This window comes from Bos taurus, chromosome 11 (genome assembly GCF_002263795.3).
Source record: "Bos taurus isolate L1 Dominette 01449 registration number 42190680 breed Hereford chromosome 11, ARS-UCD2.0, whole genome shotgun sequence".
Classification (NCBI taxonomy): domain Eukaryota; kingdom Metazoa; phylum Chordata; class Mammalia; order Artiodactyla; family Bovidae; genus Bos; species Bos taurus.
The window spans coordinates 95,046,642-95,060,348 of NC_037338.1; the positions used below are offsets into that span (position 1 = coordinate 95,046,642).

A 13,707-nucleotide genomic window follows, 5' to 3' on the forward strand; every position below is an offset into this window, starting at 1 on the left:
TATTTATTTATTTGGTCTTAGGAGAAGGCAATGGCACCCCACTTCAGTACTCTTGCCTGGAGAGTCCCATGGACTCCGGAGGAGCCTGGTCGGCTGCAGTCCATGGGATCACCAGGAGTCGGACATAAATGAGCGACTTCACTTTCACTTTTCACTTTCATGCATTGGAGAAGGAAATGGCAACCCACTCCAGTGTTCTTGCCTGGAGAATCCCAGGGACGGGGGAGCCTGGTGGGCTGCAGTCTCTGGGGTCGCACAGAGTCAGACACGACTGAAGTGACTTAGCAGCATTTGGTCTTAGGTGCAGAATGTGGGATCTTTTTAGTTGCAGCATGTGAACTCTTAGTTTGTGGCATGTGGGATCTGGTTCCTTGACCACGGATCAAACCCAGGCCCCCTGCACTGGCAGCAGAGAGTCTCAGCTACTCGACCACCAGAGAAGTCCTTTTTAATAATTTTACTAAAGTAACATTACATATAAATTTACTCCTTGACCCAGCAATACCAATTCTAAAAATCTATCCCAATGATATAATGGTAGAAATACAAAAAGGGACATACACAAGACTATTCATTACAGCACCATTTATAATAGCACTGGGAGCAACCTAAGGAGCATCAGCATGAGACAGGTTGAAAAACCCATGTCCACCTATCCACTAGAGTACTGTGCTATCCCTACCGAGAAATGAGAATGACCTCTATATACTATTAAAAGTTAACTCTTTATAGGGAATAAAATGAGAAAAGTAAAGTAGAAAAAAGTGTACATAGAATACTATAATTTGTCTGAGAGTTGTTGAGGGGAGGGAATATGTTGATGTATTTACCTTTTTTCTAACAAAATGTAAAAAAAATTTTTTTAAACTAGCAACCTACAGAGGGAAGAAACAGGGTGATGTGTGAAGGATAGACATTAGACTTTTCTGAATACACCTTTTTTGCAGATTTGGCTCTGAAACCATGGAAGTATTTTATGTAATTATAAAACAAAATTATTTTTAAAAAGCAATCAGAAAAGATCGCAAAAAAAAAAACAATTATGAATTGAGTTGGTGACACAACCACTGAGAAAGAAATCATTTCTAGTGGTTTCACAACAGTAAACTGACTATACAATCCTAGTCCACATATACGCTTAAGGACAAAAAGAATCACCAAATTGAAAAAACACACCTGTCTTCACTACATACTGTTGGTAATGCTGGCTGAGTTCCATGGATATGGTGGGATAAAGCAAAAAGAATACTTCTGTTGGCATTATTGGAAATCAGAACTTTTGACATGCATGATAAGAGATTCAGATGTAAGAATAATGAGGCTAAATTAAAATGTGATAGTCCTGAATTGTATATATCAATATGAACATGTGATATAGTTTACCTTAAAAATACACACATATACACACACAACTTCCTAGTTTCGATCCCTGGAGGAGCCTAGAAATAATGACTGACCTAGTAGGAAAAAAAAAAAAGTTCTAAAACCTAGACTGAAATATCTAACACCACCTCCCACCAAAAAGAAGCAAGACTCCTTAGAGAAGTAGCAGAAAACAGGTCTGGAGCAGGAAACATACAAGATGAACCTGGAACATCTAGGTCATCACACCAAAAGGCAAGGGAGCTATTAAAACTACTGGGATTCTGTCAAAAGGACTCTGGACATTAACCTGAAGAAGCTTCCACTAGACAAAAATAGGGCAAATTAACATCCATGAGGATAACTACAGTAAAGTGAAATACAGCAAACAGGTTTAAATCTATTAATATGTGTTTAAAGTGATAATCAGAAAGAAAAAAATCAGTCACCCTGGGAAAATGCTAGAAAACAGTTTGAAAAATGAATAAAATGAATCAAATATTTATTATGCCTTTCCCATATGAACTGCACCTCAGGGTGACCAAATAGTTGATATGCAGAAGTTTTTCTTTACAGAAGTATTCTAGTTAATATCAAGAAGAAATGATGGAAGTAAAATCATTTTATAGCCTCTAACAAATTAATGGATCAAAAAAGAGATAACCAGACATAATTTGCTTCAAAATAATCAAGGACTAGAAGGCGGAGAAGAGTTATCTATAAATGGAACTAAGAAAGCCATAAATTAATAAGTGCTGAAACTGAGTGATGGGTATTTGGGGGCTCATTACACTATTCTCTCTGCTTTCACAATGTTTAAATTTTTCCAAAATAAAAAAAAGATAAATAATTTTAAGTATTCAGAAAAAAGGAATGAAGCTATATTTAAAAAGAGTAGAAGTGAACAGTGACACCATCCAAACAGATGAACATGAGTGAGTGAGTGAAGTCACTCAGTCGTGTCCTACTCTTTGCGACCCCATGGGCTGTAGCCTACCAGGCTCCTCCCTCCATGGGATTCTCCTGGAGTGGGTTGCCATTTCCTTCTCCAGGGGATCTTCCTGACCCTGGGATCGAACCCGAGTCTCCTGCATTCCAGGCAGATGTTTTAACCTCTGAGCCACCAGGGAAGATTTAGAATCTTTTCTAAAACTGAATAAAATTTTCAATTACTGGTGAGAGGAGGCACAAAATATTCTTAAATGTTATTATAATTTTAATTATTTGCATGCTCATCTTGTCTCTGAGTAAATTTAAAAGTTTTTCTCCCAACCAGTAAGAGGACTAGCACTTTGCATATACCAGGATCACAAACCTTCAAATAAATTCAGTAAAATATACAACACATCATCCTAACACACTCATAAAGAAAAAGCAAATACATAGTCTTTAAAAAAAAAAAAAAGCTATAAAAAGGAACACCTGCTTTCTTTTGAGAACTTTTTTTTAACTTCAGATTGCTCAGACAAGTATGTCCCATTTACTCCAAACAATACTAATGAGAGCTGCCATCAGGTGGCTCAGTGATAAAGAATCTGCCTGCCAATGCAGGAGACTCGGGTTCAATCCCTCAGTCAAGAAGATGCCCTGGAGAAGGAAATGACAACCCACTGCAGTTTTCTTACCTGGGAAATCCCATGGACAGAGCTGTCTAGCGGGCTACATACAGTCCATGGGGTCGCAAGAAACAGATATGACTTAGTGACTACACAACATTTACTGAACAGCTAACTAAACAGCTATTTTTCTGCTGAAAGTGTGAGTTGTCCAGTCGTGTTTGACTCATTGTGACCCCAGGGAGACTGTAGCCCACCAGGCTCTGTCCAGGGAATTCTCCAGGCAAGAATACTGGAGTGGGCAGCTAATCCTCAGAACAACTCTAAAGGTAGATTTATTAGCTTCCTTTCATAAATTAAAAAAACTGAGGCTCAAAAACTTAGAACTCAGATGGGGATTGTGAGTGCTTGTGGGAACTCAAACCTGAGGGTCTCCGAGGCCCACACCACCCTCACTCCTATCACGCCCTGGAGTACAGTAACTATTTGCTTGGAGTGAAACAGTATCTTTACCAAGATTGGTTTCCTTCCTCCTTTTTATTCATACAGCCTAGGCGAGATCAATGCAACATCCCTGAAACCTTTCCTGTGGCTAAAGTAAACTCAAAAGTTTATTTTTTCTCTCTTCCTAAAACCTAAGGTGGACAGATTTCCCCTCAGAAACTCGGGCAAGCCCACCTGAAGAATTATTCATCTAAACCGAACGCACGCATTCACTCTGGCGCCCTTAAAGATTTCTCTCTTTCTCACCACAGACTAAAATGCCTTCTCCCAATTATAACTTTTCACTTTTCCTCAGAAAAGCAAACATATTATATAACCAGTCCTCACCTTCCAAACACCCATTTATAACTTTGCTAACCTTAGCAAGTCATCTTTGATTCTTCTCTCGCCTCTTACATGTAATTTGTCACCAAGTCTTGTCAATTCTACCTAAAATCTCTGTCAAATTGTCCTTTTTTGAAAACCAAAACCTCACTTCAGGCCTTGATCTTCTGCCATATAAACTAAACATAGTTCTATAAAACAGCAGTCTCCAAATTTTTTCCATGCATTCCTCCCTATGGGTAAAAAAAACTTGAGCATACATCTATGTATTTTTATTTATAAATTATAAGAATGCTTTACTATACAAATCTATAGTATATTATTAGAAAACACAGAAACAGAAATTTTGAAAGGTATGAAAGTCAAAGAAAGTGAAAGTCACTCAGTCGTGTCCAACTCTTTGGGACCCCATGGACTGTACAGTGGAATTCTCCAGGCCAGAATACTGGAGTGGGTAACCTTTCCCTTCTCCAGGGGATCTTCCCAACCCAGGGATCAAACCAGGTCTCCCACATTGCGAGCATATTCTTTACCAGCTAAGCCACAAGGGAAGCCCAAGAATACAGGAGCGCATAGCCTATCCCTTCTCCAGCAGATCTTCTGGACCAAGGAATCGAACCCAGGTCTCCTGCATTGCAGGTGGATTCTTTACCAACAGAGCTACCAGAGAAGCCCTTTGAAAGCTGATATAGAAACAAATAGAGATTCTAACATGTTTTTTTCACACCACAGTGGATCACGCTTCACAAGCCTGAGATATCACTGTTCTAAACTACTGCTGCCAAAGTAATCTTCCTAAACACCCAAATCTGATCATATTACATTCCCAACTCAATCCTTCAATAGCATCAGGTTGCAGTGGCACAAACCTGCTTTTTCAACTTTATCGCCTATAATCTTTATGCACATATTCTGCATTTCAGCTACATCTGTAACTCCCTATGTCTTTTAAAGACACAATTCACCTGGAATGTCCTTATGCTTAATGTATACAACAGTATCTCTAGGAGAAAAATACATTCTAAATACTGTAACCAAATTACAATTGAACTTTGGGGATATAACCTATCTTTTCTACAGGAACACATATGTTTTCTTACTTCCTTTATTTGGTTCCTTTTCAAGTCCAAAATACTTGGAAAGAATGGATATGGATTCCAATTAAAGTAGGACCAACTTTGTTTTGTTTCCTTTGGTTTATTTTTCTTCATTGTTTATCTTTCCATTTCTCAACAAAATCCTTTTAACCAAAAAGGATGTTTCAAATCCAGAGATTAGTTCCTGCTAGAGCCAGGTAAAACACTAAACTTTGCAACTCACAATAAGAATTCCAGCCGGAGAAGTACTATATGACCTGCCTTCATGACTGAGCGACTGAACTGAACTGAAAAAGAAATGATACAGATGAACTTACAAAACAGAAAGACACTCACAGACTTAGAGAACAAACTTATGGTTGCCAGTGAGAGGGACGGAGGAAAGGGATAGTTAGGGAGTTTGGGACGTACATGTACACTCTGCTATATTTAAAATGAGTAACCAACAAGGACCTACTGTATAGCACAGGGAACTCTGCTCAAAGTTACACGGTAGCCTGGATGGGAGGGGAGTTTGGGGGAGAATGGATACATGTGTATGTATGGCTGAGTCCCTTCACTGTTCACCTGAAAGTATCACAACATTGTTAATTGGCTGTACCCCAAAACAAAAAGTGTAAAAAAAAAATGTTTAAAACCCTTTTGTGGGGTTTTTGGCCACAAAAGGAAATTCAGCTGGGACCTTACACACAAATTTAACAGTCTAGAAAAAAAACTTTTTTTTTTTCCTACAGCAATACTTTGCCTGTTTTAACCTTCCTGTCTGCTGTGCAAACCCCTCCAAGTTGATGGCAATGGCTCAGACTAGAATGATAGAGTTGCAGCAAAACATTTTCCAGAAAAGTCATGAAAATTCAAGGGACTATCTCTGGGTGCTAATAATGGAAAACTCAGTCTCTAGCAAGACTTTTTAAAGTTTTGTGTTTTTTTTTTTTAATGTGGAACATTTTTTAAAGTCCTTATTGCACCTGTTACAATCCTGCTTCTATTTCATGTTTGGGGTTTTGGGCCACAAGGCATGTGGAAAAGCTCCCCAACCAGGAATCGAACCTGTACCCCCTGCACTGGAAGGCAACGTCTTAACCACTGGACCTCCAAGGAAGTCCCTCTAGCAAGACCTTTGTTCCACCACCCCAAGTCTTTGTACTCTCTCCTATGGAGACTGAGAGGGGAGCACCGTGGTGGGCAGAGGAAAGAGAAGAGTATTAGAGGGCCCTGGAGAGGAAGTCACATTTCAACTCCTACTCTTATCCCACAGAAGGAAGATATGTCAGCTGTGCTACACAAAGAAGTCAGTCTGTGGTGCATTTTGGTAATGGAATCCTTTAACAGGCTGTCCAAATAAACCCCAGAGCAGAGCAATCTTAAAAAGCCAAGGCTGCTTCTCTGTATCAGAAAACAATGATGGGCTTATCCCCACTTTCCAGTCATATAACTTCCCCTCTTCTTCCTCCAGAAATCCTTCCTCCCTTCTCTAAATCTCACTTTTCTTTTGGTTCCAGTTTCACCCTCTTCTGAGAAACCTATTTTGATCTACTCTAATCTTTCGTTTTCTATACAATTCTTGAGGGCCAAATCATAACCACAATGAGACACTACTTTACACAAAGTGGTGCAACTGCTTTGGAAAACAGTTTAACAGTTCCTTAAAAAGAGTTACAATATGATCTAGCGATTCCACTCCCAGGTATATACCCAAGAGAAATGAAAACATATGTCCACACAAAATGTTCACAGCAACATTATTCATAACAGTGAAAAAGTGGAAACAATCCAAATACCTAACAACTGATGAATGGGTGAATAAAATGTGCTTTATCCATACAATGAAATATTATTCAACAACAAAAAGTAATGGAATATTCATATATGTTATCATATGGATAAATGTGGGAACCATTATGTTTAATAAAGACAAAGAATTATATATGATTCCATTTATATGGTAATGCCTAAAATTGACAAATCCATAGCAACTGTAAGTAGATCAGTAATTGCCTAGGGCTAAAAGGGTTTGGGGGGAATGGGTAGTGACCACTAATGTATATGGAGTTTCTTTCTGGAGTGATGCAAATGTTCTGGACTTGGATAGTGGTATTTTTAAGTATACTGAAAACCATTTAATTATATACTATAAAAGAGTAAGCTTTATAGTATATGAACTATATGTTAATAAAGTTGTTTGCAGATTACCGCAGCCTGCAGTAGGCCCTGCTCAGGGCCCCAGTCTCACCCCAGCCTCCCCACAACCAGTCACTACGTAAACCCACTGTCAGCTCCTGATAGTGCCTAAGGTTTTCTTGCCTCAAGGTGCGTATATGCTCTACTCTGCCTGGAATGAAGTCTTGTGAGTCTCTCTACATGACTAATGACTTATCCTTTAGGTCTCAACTGAAATGTCATCTCCACAGTAAGCTCTCCCTCACTGTGCTTCAGTCGTGTCCAACTCTTTGCAACCCTATGGAATGTGGCAAGCCAGGCTCCTCTGTCCATGGGATTCTCCAGGCAAGAATACTGGAGTGGGTCACCATTTCCTCCTCCAGGGTATCTTCCTGACCTGGGAATTGAACCCATGGCTCCTGCATCTCCTGCACATAGGCAGATTATTTACCTCTGAGGCACTGGAGAAACCCCTCTCCCTCACTCAGTTCAGTTGCTCTGAACTGCTCATGTCTGACTCTTTGCGACCCCAGGGACTGCAAATCGCCAGGCTTCCCTGTCCATCACCAACTCCTGGAGTTTGCTACCAGGCACATAACATAGTACTTCCATCAATTATGATAATAATGATGAATATAATAAGTGTGTGACACTCTTCTTAGTGAGATAGTAAGTAAATGAATGAATGGATAAATTTCTTGGTTACCAACCTCAAAAAGGTCATGGTCTGACAGGGACAGAAGACAGGCATACAGGCTAATGTAGAATAAACACCACCACAAAGCCAAATCGGCTGTCCTGTTCTGTCCCTATGCCTTCAAATCTTTGAGTATGCTTTTCTCCAAGCCCATAAATGTCAGGCTTCTTCAAACTCACTTAGAGTACTTCCTTCTATTACTTACAATCCACTTCCTGCCCTTGGTGCCTGGAAACAATTTCTAGGATGTCACCACAAACAATATTAAAACTGCCACAGTTTCCTGCTGTGTGTCTACATTATCAGTTAAATTGCTTCATATTAACCACATTCCAGTCCACTGGGATCACTCAAACACTAAATAAGATTTAAAGATACCTGTCGAAGGTTGCCAGTTACCGTTGCTCCTTTTATCTCCCTAGATAAATAAACATCTGCTCAGGTTTAAGGTTAGGAGCTTCTCAGAATGCTACCTGTACACCGGTAACCTTTCCTGTCACCCAAGTAGATATCTGAGGCAAATCAAGGTTCCTTTACTAAAACGAGGATGAACTATAAACATTCTTCAGAAAAAATAAGAAATTGCTGCCTAGACCAGGGCAATTCAACTTAAAAACTTATAAACAGCCTTCCTCCTCAAGAGTTCAAATTGCTAACTGTTACTTTTTAACTCTATACATTCATCTTGGAGCCTTTAGGTAGCATTACAATTCAGATCCCAACATATTTCATAAATGCATTCCATAAACTCTTCCTAAACAAACTGATGTATTAGGTACTGGGTCTGACACAAGGAACTCAAAGACAAGTAAGAACGTCCCTGCTCTCAATGAAGTTTATGTTCGGCTTAGCATAGGAGACACACAAAGAACTAAATTTAGTGCTATGACAGTGATAAATATGGAGGGGGGGGTCATAGAAACAGATGAAGGACAGCTGGCCTAGGTGGGGGAAAGTGTGCACAGATGAAGGACACCTGGCCTAGAGAGGCAGGCGCAGAGAACTGGCATCAGGGCTGGCATCCAATCTGTGGCCTACAAACCCCAATTCTCTCATTTAAAAAATGGCTAATAGTACCTACATCATTGGGCAGTTGTGATGAAATGATTCACAGAGAGCATTACTACCATACCTGACACAGAGATTACATTCAACCACCTTAACTTAAAAGGAAAGTTTCATCAAGCACTAAACCTCAACACCCGTGCCGAGCAACTCAACTGCTTTACTAGTCATATAACAGACACCAGCTTCATAATTACACACAGTATTGTTTTCAATCAACTTTCTTATTTTAATGAGAGACTGCTGAGTCCTGTTATGCATGTTCACAATCTAATTCCTAGATCTTCAAAACCTTCTTCTCCATCACCTGAAACACACAGTTCTCTGACATTTCTGGAATAAAATAAAGCAATTTCCTTAGTCTTTTGATAGAAAAAGTATAAAAAGAAACTAACAATTACCGAGTTTTTAATATGGGTCCAGCAGTCATGTTGATACTGTATTTATTGCTCATTATGACCCTGCAATATATAGCCTTCCTCATTTTACCCTCAGGGTAACTATCTGTACAAAGTTTCATAGTCAGCAGACAAAAGTGGAATCTAAATCCAAATCTGATTCCATATTTTTAGCCTGACTAGATCAGCCACACAGTATCAGAGATGAGGAAAAAGCACAGGCAGCCTGCTTAGAGGGGCCCCCAAGCTCTCTTCCTCCACCCCTAAGACTGTCCTACACAATGCAGCCTGCACACTCAGACTTCACCTCAGCCAGCTGAATATCTTGAGCTCAGTCTGTGATTTCCTGTCCAGATGGAACTGATGGTCAATAGTGACCAAAGCCCTGTTTCCTCCAAAAATCAGGGAGGCACCTAAGAAAACCATTTCCTCACCACTTGTCCGTCCTTGTTCCTTACCTGTAGGCAAAAGCTTCCTAATCGACAGTCACTGTAAATCACAACTACTTTTCATAATTTCTCTCTTCATATTCTCTTTCAGCCTACCTCACAGGTGAAACTAACATATTTCCCATGTCTAAGTTTTTACCACCAAGCAATCACAGAGAAGGCAATGGCACCCCACTCCAGTACTCTTGCCTGGAAAATCCCATGGATGGAGGAGCCCGGAAGGCTGCAGTCCACAGGGTCGCTGCAGGTCGGACATGACTGAGCGACTTCACTTTCACTTTTCACTTTCATGCATTGGAGAAGGAAATGGCAACCCACTCCAGTGTTCTTGCCTGGAGAATCCCAGGGACGGGGGAGCCCGGTGGGCTGCCATCTATGGGGTTACACAGAGTCGGACACAACTGAAGCAACTTAGCAGCAGCAATCTAGTTTCAAGATCAAGGTTATTCTTTATACTAATTTCACACCTAACAGAATTTCACACATAAATTCTCTTGCCCAAGCACTCAAGATAAATAGAGATGGGTTCCACAAAACACTGTGGAGAAATGTTTTTGTCAACCTGCAACGTTCAAGAGCAAGACACAGATCTGATGCCCAGTCATCTGAACTTCCACTTGGATTTTCATGCTGAGTCTGACATGGACATGCCTCATATCTGGCAAGTTTCTGAACTACTTTGTAACAAGAAGGGCAAGCATCCTCACAAGGATACCCTGCAACTCTAAGGTGGCTTTTGTAAAGTGTTTCTAAGTGCTATTGAAATCCAAGTTTACAACTCTTGCTTGGAAGCAGGAGCTAAACTTGGAGTGCCTCTTCAATCCCAATGCTTCACTACTTCTTTTTACCTCCCAAGCTTCTTAAGCCTATTTGGAGCATGCTTCTCCCCCCTCCCCCACCCCCCTCATTTCCACAAAAATCAAGAATTAACAGTGTACTCATCCAACTCTTCCATTTTCTTTATCATAATAAGCAAACTTTTCTAGTCTCAGGGCTGCTGCAGCCTGTTAGATGCGTCTGGTGAATGGAGACCTAAGCGAGTCAGAGGACTACAAGGCTGGCCAAAGGTCACACTGCATGGACACCAACTGAACAAGACATGCAATACTTGAATAATTACTAGATTTCGCCCATAAGGCCCTTCCCCTTTCAAACTTCCCTAGCATAATTCTCAAAATGCTGAAGTAAACACATTCTTCAGACTTTCTTCTAAGCAAGTTTAAAGTATCCTTTGAAAACTGTTTTAAGGAAAAGCCTGCACTGTTAACTTTGTTTTTAAGTGCCCTTAAACAATTCTATTACTCATAGAGAAAAAGTGAACATTTGTTAGTGATTAGAGATAAGGCATCTCGTGTTCTGGAACTGAGGAAGGGAGAGGCCGAGAAGACCTGGCTGGGAGCGGAGATACAGTCAGTAGCAACACACCCAAGAGAGACTGCATAAAAGTTGCACTTTCCAAAGTCAACTTCTACGTCTAGAAAGAAGGCAACAATGTTTCAATGGGTTCTGAAGTCAGATGTATCAACATTTTCCCCAGAAATCTAACCCCTCACCAGGGACTCCAGATGAATGAATGAGTGAGGGAATTTGCCAGATTGGATTACAAAACCTTTCCAACAATTATCAAGATCAGGTGCTCGGTTACAGCACAGGGGTATCTTCCCTCACAGCCTCTGGCCTTGCTGTGGGGAGACTTGCATAGATAGGAAGGGGAGACAGGAGGAGAGAGAAAAGGGCCTTCTTCCTCCCCAGGACATCCAGACCTTAAGTCCTTGAGTGGCCCCTCCCTCTGAAAACCTCTCACGACTTTTATGGCCCCCCCTCCCACCATAGGCCTTAAGCAGCCAAGCTGCCACCTCAGGACTGCCCAACTCTCAGGGGCGCTCCGAACACCCATTTGGGGAGTTGCTTCTGGAGATTTCTCGCCCTACCCCCAACAGTTGTGTGACCATTTTCAGAGGCTCTCTGTAACCCCGGGGAGGAGGCCACCTTATAATCAGCTGTTCCCGCCCTCAGGTGAGGAGGGGACACCTGACCACTGGCGCCCTTCCACCCCGCGCGCACCCCGCCCCCGCGCCTCCCTGGATCGTCATGGCAACAGTCCCCCTCCCCGCATGACGCCAGCACGCGGGGCGCCCCTGGGGTCCCGGCAACAAGTCCCCCGCGCGGCCCGAGGCCTGCAGCGCTTGCCCGGCCTCGCCGCCCCTCGCCCGGCCCGGCTCCGCCCAGGCCGACCACACTCACTTGATCCTGGAGCCCATGGTCCCCCGGCCTCCTCATGGGCCCGCGGGCCCCGCTCGGCGCTGCGCTGCGCTGCCCGCCCGCCTGCGGCCGACCGGCCGACCGGCCTCCCTCCGGCGCTCTCCCCGCCCCTTCCTCCCTTCCCTCAGGCTGAGCCCGCCCGCTCGAGTCTCGCTCCCCAGCCGCAGCCGCCGCCGCCGCCTCCCGGGGTTAATGCACTCGCTTCAGCCGGGCGAACGCCATGGTCGCCGGCGCGCGTGCCCGGCGCGCGCCTCCCCCTCCGCCTCTCACACCGCCACCCCCTCCCGCCCGCGCCGCCGCCGCCGCCGCCGCCGCCCGCGGGGGCTGCCGGGAACTGTAGTTGGCTCATGGGAGGCGGGGCGCGTGAGGGCGGAGGGGTTGGAGGGATTGGAGGGGTTGGAGGGGAACCGCGCATCAGCAGGTTGGACTCCGGGAACTCGGTGCATGGTGTCTTCCGGGTGATGGCCCCTAAAGACCTTCCCTCCCACTGTTCTCCTGTAGAAACCAACACCTGAACCCCCCCAAAAATGATGTTTATCCCATAGATAAAGACCCTCAAGCTACCATTCCTGTCTTGCGGAGTCCTCCCACCCAGTGGCTCTGGCTTAGAGATAAACTGTCTCCCACTCAGGCCTCCATGAAAAGACAGGTTTTTCCTTTGAAAACCCCACACCTTCCAATAAGTTCTTTAAGGGAGCCATAGACCCTCTGTCACACCAGCCACTTCCCCAACATGGTTCTTGGTGGAGGCCCTTCCTCTCCCCTTAGATCTTTAAGAAGACCTCACATCCCCACAGGAAAGCCACCTGGGGGTTTCATGGGACCCATTTAGTGGCTCTGCTCTGCCCTACTCTTGAGGACCTCTGCCTCCCTTTATTAGCCCTTTTTTGGGGGGAGGGGGGCGGGCTCCAATACAGAAATCTCATGACACCATAACAGTATCTGATAGAGACTCAGTCAAGGCAAATGAAGATACCTGAGAGCCAAAATGACCAACCTCCGCCCCCTTAGGGCTCACTTCCATGAACACCCCAATATCATCCCCTCTAGGCCTGGAAGAATCCTAAGTGAAAATTGCTCAGTCGTGTCTCTTTGCAACCCCATGGACTATACAGTCCATGGAATTCTCCAGGCCAGAATACTGGAGTGGGTAGCCTTTCCCTTCTCCAGGGCATCGTCCCAACCCAGGGATCGAACCTAGGTCTCCCTCATTGCAGGGGAAATGGGGGGGGGGCGGGGGCGAGCAGGGGCGAGGAGGGGGTGGATTCTTTACTAGCTGAGCCACAAGGGAAGCCGGAAGAATAACAAAGACAGCTATAATGATCACTGCCTTTAGCTACTGTTTCATGCATGGGTGAATAAGTACCCTGTCTGAAGCAGGCACCATATTTCCCCTACATGGTTTGCACCAACCCTGACAGTAACCTTGTGAGTTTATCCCCTCTTTTCGCAGAGCAAACTGCGGCATGTGCTCAACGTTACATTTCTAGTAGCTGGTGGAATGGAGATTAGCATCTAGACTGAATAATTCCAGACATGTGACACAGTTACGCACCTTTGGCCACAAGTCAGAAGACACTATAGGTTCATGGTTCACTGCTGAATTAGGCTTTTCTTCTCTTTTTTTACACTTTTCTGTTCTGAAATGCCATTCATCTCTTCTGCCATTTTAGCTCATAAATTCATTAAGTGTCTCCCCAGCCCTCAGTCACTACAATAACTAGCCCCAGCCAGGGAGGGAGGAAAGAAAACAAGAAGAGCTCCATTTGGAATTACATTCTGAATAAAGATAATCTCTGTCTTTTGCCTGTGCCCTAAGGTTGAAGGAAGGCA

At 43.4% G+C, this 13,707-nt stretch overlaps 1 protein-coding gene across 7 annotated transcripts in view; it reads right to left on the reverse strand.

Annotated features, from left to right (window-relative positions):
* DENND1A (DENN domain containing 1A) overlaps positions 1-12,116 on the reverse strand; it is a 531,039-nt gene extending 518,923 nt beyond the window's left edge. For 6 of the 7 annotated variants that reach the window (XM_059891201.1, XM_015473579.3, XM_015473580.3 and 3 more), the window contains exon 1: positions 11,857-12,116. Coding sequence is in view for 6 of the 7 variants with exons in the window: in XM_015473579.3 (XP_015329065.1) it covers positions 11,857-11,873 (17 nt within the window). In the remaining variant the exon portion in view is untranslated. The remainder of the gene's footprint in view (positions 1-11,856) is intronic. The other variant, NM_001193014.1, reaches the window with a different exon arrangement.
* Positions 12,117-13,707: the final 1,591 nt, after the last annotated feature.